The 10,542-nt window shown below is 39.7% G+C and overlaps 1 protein-coding gene across 1 annotated transcript; it reads left to right on the top strand.

The window, feature by feature from the left end:
* The first annotated feature begins 8,552 nt into the window (after window positions 1-8,552).
* On the top strand, window positions 8,553-9,972 carry LOC148203727 (uncharacterized). The gene is made up of 3 exons (XM_088107733.1): window positions 8,553-9,251; window positions 9,408-9,523; window positions 9,916-9,972. Exons 1-3 carry the CDS (start codon window positions 8,657-8,659, stop codon window positions 9,970-9,972), a joined length of 768 nt encoding a protein of 255 aa, XP_087963859.1. The 5' UTR covers window positions 8,553-8,656.
* The last annotated feature ends 570 nt before the right edge of the window (window positions 9,973-10,542 follow it).

A 10,542-nucleotide genomic window follows, 5' to 3' on the forward strand; every position in this document is an offset into this window, starting at 1 on the left:
TGAGAGAATTGTTTGGAATCCAGTAGATTCAAGTTCTTTGAGAGCAACCAAAGCTGCATACATTGTCCCTTAGCCTATTTTTAACTTTTCCTTTCCAATTTACCAAATTTCTTTGTAACTTCCATTGTTTTTCTTTGGTTGTAAGTTCCAAATCCAAGCAAGTGAGGTGCTAGAGTTCACAAGTGCTCTTCCCTCATTTGTAACTAGACTCAAAGAAGTCTCACAACCTAAAATTGAGTAGTCGGTGAGTGTGTCTTAGATCCAAAGTCTAAGCCTCACCTAGGAGACCTCACTTTAATGGTTTTTCCAATTTTCGACTAGATAACATATATCTTGTGCGAATAGGAAGCTCTCTTAGGGGTCCGAATTTAGAGTTTAGGTTGTGTCCTTCCTTTGCTTTGTGTTTTTCTTTGTTGTCTTTAAGACTTAAGTGGATTTAAGAGTGATTTTGATCTAAGGACTCTAGTAAGTAGCAAGAAGCATATTTGGCAAGGAAAAGGCTTGGTACTTAAGCATTCCTAGTGAATCACCTCCCTTACCTGGAATATTGCTTCAAGTGAAAATCTCTAGTCTTTACTTCAAGAATAACATTTAAGTCCATCATAATGTCTAGAAGGCATTCTCCTAGGATTAGTGATAGTGAAAAAGAACATTTTTCTCTTCAAACTTTAGTTAATGAATTCAAGGAAATGAGAAGAGAAATGAATGAAGAGAAAGCCAATAGAGAGCTTCAAAATGCTGTTATTCAAGATGAGTTGAGAATGATAAGGAAAAGCAAGTCTAGGGGAAGTCAGAGTGAAAACTCTCAAGAGGGAGGGATGTCTTTGAGTCTGGGTGATTATTACCCTCATCAGCCTTCTACTTCTAGGAGGCATAGGAGAAATTCTCATGCACCCCCACCCCCTAAAGAAGTCAATGTTGTGTTGCCTCACTTCCATGGGAAGGACAATGTAGAGGCTTATCTTGATTGGGAGATGAAGGTGGAACAATTGTTTGAATGCCACCAAGTGAGTGAAGAGAGGAAGGTCTCTCTAGCTACCCTAAGCTTTCAAGGGTATGCAATGTATTGGTGGACTGCCTTGGTCCAAGAGAGGCTTAGACATCAAGCCCCTCCCATCCACTATTGGAATGATCTCAAGTCTGCCCTTAGGAGGAGACACATTCCCTCCTACTACAATAGAGAGCTCATGGATAAACTCCAAAGGTTACAACAAAGGTCTATGACAGTTGAGGAATATAGACAAAAGATGGAGTTGTATATGATGAGGGCAGGCATAGTAGAAGGTCCAGAAACTACTTTAGCTAGATTTTTAAGTGGGCTCAATTTTGACATAAGAGATAGGGTTGAACTTCTACCTTATAGAGATTTGAATGATCTTGTTCAAATGTGTATAAAGGTAGAACAACAAAACTTGAGAAAATCTTCTTCTAAAAGAATTCAAGTTCAACCTACTTTTGAAAAGAAAATTTTTAAAGAAAAAGAGCCATTTAAACCTCTAGCCAAAATAGAAGAGAGACCCAAGAAAGAGACACCCTCACACACAAGAACAAGTGAAATCAAATGCTTCAAATGTCTAGGAAGGGGTCATGTAGCTACTCAATGTCCTACAAAAAGAAACATTATTTTGAAAGGCAAGGACATTTATAGTAGTGAAAGTGACACCCCAACTAGTACAAGTGAGAGTGAGGAAGAAGAGAGGGAAGAGGAAATATATGCTGATGATGGACAACTTCTCATGGTGAGAAGGATACTTAGCAACCAACCAAGTCTTGAACACATATCACAAAGAGAGAACATCTTTCACACAAGATGTAAAATTCAAGAAAATCATTGTTCTCTCATTGTTGATAGTGGGTCTTGTTGCAATTGTTGTAGCACAAGGTTGGTTGAGAAGTTGAAACTTGATATTATACCCCATCCAAAACCTTATAAACTTCATTGGCTAAATGAAGATGGGGATATAATAGTCAAGAATCAAGTGAAGTTGGCATTTTCCATTGGGAACTTCAAAGATGAAGTTTTATGTGATATAGTTCCCATGGAAGCATGTCATGTGTTATTGGGGAGACCATGGCAATTTGATCATCAAACTATCCATCATGGTCTAACCAATACCATCACTATCCATCAAAAGGACAAGAAGTTTGTGCTTCATCCTTTGACTCCTACCCAAGTGGCTAAGGATCAAGCACAAATGAAGATTTTAAGAAAGCAAGAACATGATCAAAAGAAAAAGTCAAAAAGAAAGGGAGGTATAGAAACAAGTGTGCCACCTAAGGTCACTCAACATGAAGTCCTTTTAAACAAAAAGACTTTAATCAATACACTTCAAGTTGAGCAACCTTCATATCTTCTTCTTTGTCAAGGAACACTTACATGCACATCTAGTGATTCAAAGACTTCAACTCTTTCTCCATCCATTCAAAAACTTTTGAAAGAATTTGATGATCTATTCCCACAAGAAATTCCAAAAGGGCTTCCACCCATAAGAGGAATTGAACATCAAATTGATTTCATTCCAGGGGCAGTTCTTCCTAACAGGCCAGCCTATAGGACAAACCCCCAAGAAACTAAGGAGATTGAGACACAAGTCCAAGAGTTGCTAGATAAAGGCTTAGTTCAAAAGAGTCTAAGTCCATGTGCTGTACCAGTGTTGCTTGTTCCAAAAAAAGATGGGAAGTGGCGCATGTGTTGTGATTGTAGAGCTATCAACAACATCACAATCAAGTATAGACATCCCATTCCTAGGCTTGATGATATGTTGGATGAATTGCATGGAGCACAAATATTTTCAAAGGTAGATTTAAAAAGTGGCTATCACCAAATAAGAATTAAGGAAGGTGATGAATGGAAAACTGCCTTTAAGACCAAGTTTGGATTATATGAATGGCTAGTTATGCCTTTTGGTCTTACAAATGCTCCAAGCACATTCATGAGACTTATGAATCATGTCCTTAGGGATTGCATTGGGAAGTTTGTAGTTGTTTACTTTGATGACATCTTGGTATATAGTCAAAATTTGCAAACTCATGAAAAACATTTGAGAGTTGTTTTAACAATTCTTAGAACACACAAATTGTTTGCAAACTTTGACAAGTGTACCTTTTGTGTTGATAGTGTCATATTTCTTGGATTTGTGGTCACCAAAAATGGGGTTCATGTGGACCCAGAAAAAATAAAGGCCATCCAAGATTGGCCTCCTCCAAAGAATGTAGGAGAAGTAAGGAGCTTCCATGGGTTGGCAAGCTTTTACAGAAGATTTGTTCCTAACTTCTCTAGTCTTGCTTCACCCCTCAATGAGTTGGTGAAAAAAGATGTTACATTCCATTGGGGGGATAAACAACAAAAAGCTTTTGAGCTACTCAAAGAGAAGCTCACACAAGCACCCATTCTAGCTTTGCCAAATTTTTCCAAAACTTTTGAGCTAGAATGTGATGCTTCAGGATTTGGCATAGGTGCAGTATTATTACAAGAAGGACACCCAATTGCATACTTTAGTGAAAAACTTCATGGTGCCTCTTGTAATTATCCCACCTATGACAAAGAACTCTATGCACTTGTGAGGGCTCTTCAAACTTGGGAACATTACCTTGTTGCCAAGGAGTTTATCATTCATAGTGATCATGAATCACTTAAGTATTTGAAGAGTCAACACAAGTTACAAAAGAGGCATGCTAAGTGGTTGGAATTCATTGAACAATTCACTTATGTTATTAAATACAAGAAAGGAAAATCCAATGTGGTGGCTGATGCTTTGTCAAGAAAAATTAATCTATTAGCTACATTGGGAGCTCAAATTCTTGGATTTAATAACATTCTTGAATTATATTCACAAGATCTTGATTTTGCTCATATCTATGAGGAATGTCTCAATAAGCCTCAAGGAGGATTCTATGTGAAAGAGGGGTATCTTTTTAAAGAAGGAAAAATTTGCATTCCCCAAGGTTCACATAGAAAACTCCTTGTTAAAGAGACACATGAGGGAGGATTAATGGGACATTTTGGGGTAGAAAAGACCCTTGGCATGTTGAAAGAAAAATTCTTTTGGCCTCACATGAGAAGGGATGTTCAAAGGCATTGCTTTAAGTGTATAACTTGTTTAGAAGCTAAATCTAAATCAATGCCTCATGGACTTTATACTCCTTTGAATGTTGCTTCCACCCCTTGGGAAGAGATAAGTATGGATTTTGTGTTAGGTCTTCCCAAAACTTCTAGGGGTTTTGATTCTATCTTTGTGGTGGTAGATAGGTTTAGCAAAATGGCTCATTTTATACCTTGCCACAAAGTAGATGATGCAAGCAACATTGCAAAGTTATTCTTTAGAGATGTGGTTAAACTTCATGGTCTACCTAAGGTAATAGTTTCGGATAGAGATACAAAATTTCTTAGTCACTTTTGGAGGACCTTATGGTCTAGATTAGGGACTAAGTTATCTTTTTCTACTACTTGCCATCCTCAAACAGATGGTCAAACTGAGGTAGTAAATAGATCTCTTTCCACTTTACTAAGGGTAGTTCTAAAAGGTAATCACAAATCTTGGGATGAGTATCTTCCTCATGTTGAGTTTGCCTACAATAGAGTAGTTCATGGAACTACTAAATTGTCTCCTTTTGAAGTTGTTTATGGTTTTAATCCTTTGACACCCATGGATTTAATACCCCTTCCAAATTCTATTGATTTTGTTCATCAAGATGGGGTATCTAAATCTAAATTTATTAAAGATTTACATCAAAGGGTTAAAATTCAAATTCAACAACAAAATGAGAAATATGCCAAGAAACATAATAAGGGCAAGAAAGAGTTAATCTTCAATGAAGGAGATTTAGTTTGGATTCATCTTAGAAAGGAAAGATTTCCTCAACTAAGAAAGTCCAAACTCAATCCTAGAGGAGATGGACCCTTTAGAGTGATCAGGAGGATTAATAACAATGCATATCAACTTGATCTTCCTCCTGAATATGGTGTTCATGCTTCCTTCAATGTATCTGATCTTAAACCTTTTGCAGGATTTGATAGTGAAGATGAAGATCTTTTGGATTTGAGGGCAAATCCTTCTCAAGAGGGAGGGGATGATACAAGAAGGTCTAACACCATAGGACCCATCACAAGAGGAATGGCCAAAAAGCTCCAAGATGAATATTCTCCTCAAGGTCAAGTACTATTTGCTATCTTTGGATGGAAAATTGGAGAACAAGAAGATATGCCAAATCTGCCAAAACATGGAGAAGGGTAAAAAGGACATTTCTATACAAAAGGGGTGTACTTATCCTTCTATGGGGCTGCATGAGTAATTGTTTTTCTTCACATAAAACTTGATTTTCACGTGTTTTAGACGCTATACATGTAGCACATGGGTTCAGATCTGCCACGTGAAAGTTGAGTGCTTAGAGCCTTGAGATTAATCTATAAAATCTCATAGGAAAAGCTTGTAAATCACTTTTGGATTGTATTAAAGAATTTCTGCTGAAATGCATAGCAAATTCCTTCTCCAAGAGTCACTTCTTAGCTTGATTTCCATTGCAACTTCCTTCCACTCTAGGAAGCCTTCTGAGTTGTGAATCACCTCTCCAAGCTAGCCTCCATATCCATTCACCTTAAACTCCAAACATCCGCTGCTTCACATCCAAAACTCTTCATCAATCTGCTCAAAAAACTCCAAGTCTGCAGCTGCCCATGCTACTGTTCCATTGGTTTCCGCAAGCTGTTCAAGCCTCCCTGCACCTCTGATGAGTCAATATTTTATTCACTTCACTTAGTTTATTGTACCGAATTTAATCGGGAAATTGTGCTTAATTGTCCGGTATTTTCCCGTTTTTGATAATTGTGCTTAATTTGACCAAAAATTCTTATTTTAATTAATTTGAATTATTTGAGCTAATTATTTGCATTATTAATTGTAGGGAAATTGTTGGATAATATTTGGGACATTTGGAGGTGAAAAGAAATACCACATCAAATATACTTTAAACTAAAATGAGTGAGGAGGTGTGGATTTAAATTATGGGAGTGCACATGGAGATGGGCTTGATTGGAGAAGCTAAGAAGTGGTGCGGGAAGAAAAAGAAGTATCACGGCCAACACAGTTTTCGGTCCAGCGTTCCAGCAGCTTGGGAGTCAGCACGTTGGGCTTTATTTTCCAGCAGCCTCCATGGCCCAGCAGCAGGAGCAGGTCCAGCAGGTGTGTGCTTGGAGAAGAAGGGAGGTGCAGCAGGGAAAAAGCGGGATTCACTTGGACTCTCACGCATGTCACGGCTTATGTCCGTCCAACAACCTTCACGTGTCCAGCAAATTAGGAGGTGAGCTGTAGCGTGCTGTAGGAGGTGCGGGGAGAGAAATGGGAAACAGGTCCACGCACACGGGAGTCCAGTGCATCCAGCAAGCAGCTGCACACACGTCCAGCTTCCACGTGCATACTTGGAACCAAGCATCCAGGAGCTTCCTCTCGGTCCAGGACACATCCATCTCCACCATTCAGCAGCACGGAAGGAAGCAGCAGTTGCCACCTAAGGAGGAAGTAATCTTTCATTTAAGGCCTTCACACGTCCAGCAAGAAGCACACGAACGGCCCACAAATTGAAGTTTTGGTTTCTTTATTGCCTTCAAGTAGGAGCAGCTTTGGATATACACGTTTTGAAGAGGAACTCACGGGTCCAGCTGGCTGGGAAAGAGAATGCCACGGCCCACAATGGTAGCACATCAACAGCCCAGCAGAGGAAGTCTACAGCATTTTCCAGTAGCAAGCTGGCCCAGAAAAAGAGGTGACGCACGTCCAGCAGAGTGGAAGGCAGCGTCCACGCTGGATCAGTTGAAGAAAAGCAATGGAAGGTAGCATCCAGCAAAGGGCTACACCACGAAACTTCATTTTCTGCTTGGAGAAGCGTTGACAGCAGCTTGGTCCAGTAGAAGCCTTCAAGTTCAGCAGCTTGGAGGGAGCGTCCAGCTTTCCAGGAGCATCTCGGTCCAATCCAAGCAGCTCCCGGCCCAACACAACAACAAGAAGCAGCAGTCCAGCAGCTTGGCACAAGGGGCCCACGGACAGATTAATCTGGAGCAGCAAGCTTGGGGTGTGCACGGTGGAGAAGCAAGTCCAACAACACACGTAAGGGCTGGACAGATGGCACAGGAGGGTTTAAAAAAAAACCTGAAGGGTTAGACGTGGGAGGCATCCAGCCGCCACCTAGAGTTTTTTTTTTTGGTTTTCTTTGCTTTGAAGAGGGGAGCAGTACGTTGAGAGAATGGAGGGTTACGGTTGAGCTGGAAGAGTTGAGCTGACCTAGTAGGAGTTCCAGTAGTAGAGTAGAGGTAGGGTAGGGCTGTGGGACGTGTGTGGTTTAGCCGCCACCCTCACGGATTTATTGGAGTTGAACGTTTTTTTTTTTTTTAACTTTAAAAACACAGAAAGCAGCGCACGTAAGGGAGAGCCGCCACGGAGCAGAGATGGAGGGCTACGAGTAGCTGGAAGGCACACGTTGGTAGAATTTTTTTTCTCGGGAGAACAAAAAGCTTTTTCATTTCTTTTGCTAGAACAGAGGCTCTCACAGTGGTTGAATTCATTTTCTTTTCTTTTAGAAAGCAAGTGATGCAGATTTCATCTTTGTAAATGCACATGGTGTAGGGTTAGAAAGAAAGAAATGTTGTTACATTTTGAATTCGCCATTTAATTTCATTTTGATCGTAAAATTTTTGAGTGAAGCTTCGGTCCAGTAATGCTTCATTATTGGACAGCACAGTGACTTTCCTTTTCCTTTTAGCTGCACGGTGCATTTATTTATTTTATTGAGAAAATGAAAAAGGTGTGCTAGAATGAGGAGGGCTGTTGCGTTTCGGTTTAGGGAAGTAGCACTGATACACTTTAGAGAAGTTCGTGCACAGGAATGTGAGCTGGAAGTAGATTAGGTTGGAGTAGGTGCCACGTTCACGGGAGAAGAAGTCCAGAGATGTGTTTTATGGTTTAGCAACTTCATTTACAATTTATGCCTTTGCTTATTCTTCGATTCTCAAGTGTTTCTTCGAAATTGTATTTCAAACTAAAAGGAGTATTAATCTTTTTAATTTAAGTGTTGCATTTTAAGAGCTTTAATTGTGTTTGGATATTTATCTTTTGCATTGTTGAGTATAGCTGTATTGTTCATCATGTTGTCTATTTTGTTCAGTTTCTTTATCTTCCTACATTTTCAATTTCCTCACTTACTTTAGAGACCGTTCGATCTCAATGTAGAAGCGTTCGGTCATCTGTAGGACCGTTCAGTCTTCATGTTTTGTTCATTTATTTCAATGTTTTGTTGTATTTAACTTCCGATTTTAATTTAGTTCACCTCTAGTCACAAAAACACTTTCAAAACCCCCCCTTCGTGTTTGACCTAAGTCTCGAATCACATTTGGTCCTTGAGAGACGACCTAGGAGTCACTTCCTAGCACTATACTGCATTCTTATATGCACACTTTTTGTGGGAGGTGCGACCCTCTCATCAAAATGGCGCCGTTGCCGGGGACCAACGGTTCAGTCTTAGGTCTTTTTGTTGTGTTTGTGTGTGTTGTGTTTTGTCTTGTGTTGTGATGTGATGTGATGTGATGTTCTGTTTTGTGTGTGCGTGTTGCATGTATAAATGTGTTGTGTTTTATTTGTTTCGTAATTTTTAGTATTTTTATTTTTCCATGTCTACTTATTCTGGTTTTGTGAATAGTGCTTATTCCGCCGATACTTATGATTCTCCTTCTGCATGGTACTCTAATTATTCTGCTGATTTCTATAAGGAGAACAATATTGCGCATCCTCTGGTGAGGGGCGTACATGATGATGTTGCCCAGTCTTTATCAGATTTTGAAAGCAAGTTGGAAGGAAAGATTGACTCTCTTGCGAAGTTGGTGACACAGTTCACTACCAACCAGAGATCTGCATCTCCATCTGCATTTGTTGCACGACTATGTGCTATTTGTCCTTCTAGTGACCACTATACAGATGCATGTCCTTCTTTGCAACACCATGCTGCCTTTGATGCACCTCAGGCTTATGCTACAAACATCTACAACAACAGGCAACAAAAACAGCAGCAACAACAACAGATGCAATTTTATGATGCTCCTGCTCAAATAGCTCCTCAGCCTTCTACTTTTAAACCTACATTGAAGGAGTTATTAGAGCAGATGACCATGCAAAATCTTCTGTTCAAGCAAGAAATAATGGAGTTTCAGCAGGAAACAGAAGTTGTCATTCAGAGTTTGAATGATCAGATAGGGCAGACAGCTACTCAGCTCAATCAGGAACAGCCTCATGATTTAGAGGAATCATCATTTCAGACTGTTCAGATTCCTGATGATGATAGTGTCGTCCACATAGGAGATGGGGAACAGAGTTATGAGTTTACTACTACGCCATCTACTTTCCCATCATCCTATGTCCCTACTTTTGCACCTGAGGAGAGTGATGAGTATTTTGAGGAGCAGGCAGAAATAAGCAGTAAACCTGAACCAGGTAGACCACCTTCATCTTCCCACACTTTAGCAATCTTCAAGGAAGAGGAGGTAAGCATACCTCAGTTTGATTATGTTGATGATTATGTTGTTGAGAGGTATGCTGATGATTGTATTGTTGTTGAGTCTGATTTTAATTTTCCCTCTATGCATGATGAGAACCAATTTTTGATGTCGCATCCGAATGTTTATTCTCCATGCATTGGACATGAATCTGAGTCTGTCATTGATATTGCTTGTGATTTTGAAATTGATTCATGTTCTGAGGATGTATCTGAGGTTCAGTCTATTACACTTGGATTGGGTGTTATACCCCTGCATGTAATTTCTGTAGAGCCACATTGCACTAACCCTATTGCAGGAGGTACACAAGAATGTGACCAACATGCACCCACAGTGGAAAACAAAGGTGCTAACACTCACAAAAGCTTCAACATCAGTAGGCACCTGCTGAACCCGCTCATCAACAGTCTTTGCTTCCTAGATCCAGCTGTGGATGATATCTCCCTGCTAGATCAAATCTGGAGGATGAAGCAGTTTGTCCTCAAAACCTTCTTGCTGGATACTATGGTGAAAAACATCTCCCTACAAGTCCAAAATTGGCAACTGCCACCATGATCAGGGGAGTTTTCCTTTTCTCTTCTCCTCCTTTTCCTACTTTTATTGCACTTGTCCATGATGTGTTGATTGTTCTGATTTCTGATCTTATGCTTATGACACATTGAGGACACTGTGTAGTTTAAGTGTGGTCTATTGGGGGAGATTTTTATTTTTCTTTGTTAGTTTTTGATTTCTTGGTTAAATTTTTTTTTCTTTTCTAGGTTATTTTTGTCGTGTCTTGTATACAGTTTTACATGTTTCTCTTGATTTCTGGACTTTGTTTAAGTTGTAGACTAGTCTTTCACTTCACTTCATTGATACTTATTGGTTTGAGATCCTTTGCTTTTCTTTGCTTGGAAGATGGTCATGATGTTTGAGAGTTGAATTGATTGTGACACAAAATTACCCTGTGTGAGATTTGAGCCACTTTATGTTCTTTCTTGTGTGTGATATGTCTCTTGATTGCTTGC

This window comes from Vigna umbellata, chromosome 2 (genome assembly GCF_029865625.1).
Source record: "Vigna umbellata cultivar VRB3 chromosome 2, Vumbellata_1.0, whole genome shotgun sequence".
Lineage (NCBI taxonomy): Eukaryota > Viridiplantae > Streptophyta > Magnoliopsida > Fabales > Fabaceae > Vigna > Vigna umbellata.

Coding starts and splice junctions, on each gene's coding strand:
- LOC148203727 (XM_088107733.1), top strand. CDS start 8,657: ATGTCTACTTATTCTGGTTTTGTGAATAGTGCTTATTCCGCCGATACT. Junction 9,252..9,407: donor GATAGGGCAGACAGCTACTC/AGCTCAATCAGG, acceptor ATGTCCCTACTT/TTGCACCTGAGGAGAGTGAT. Junction 9,524..9,915: donor CAATCTTCAAGGAAGAGGAG/GTAAGCATACCT, acceptor CAACATCAGTAG/GCACCTGCTGAACCCGCTCA.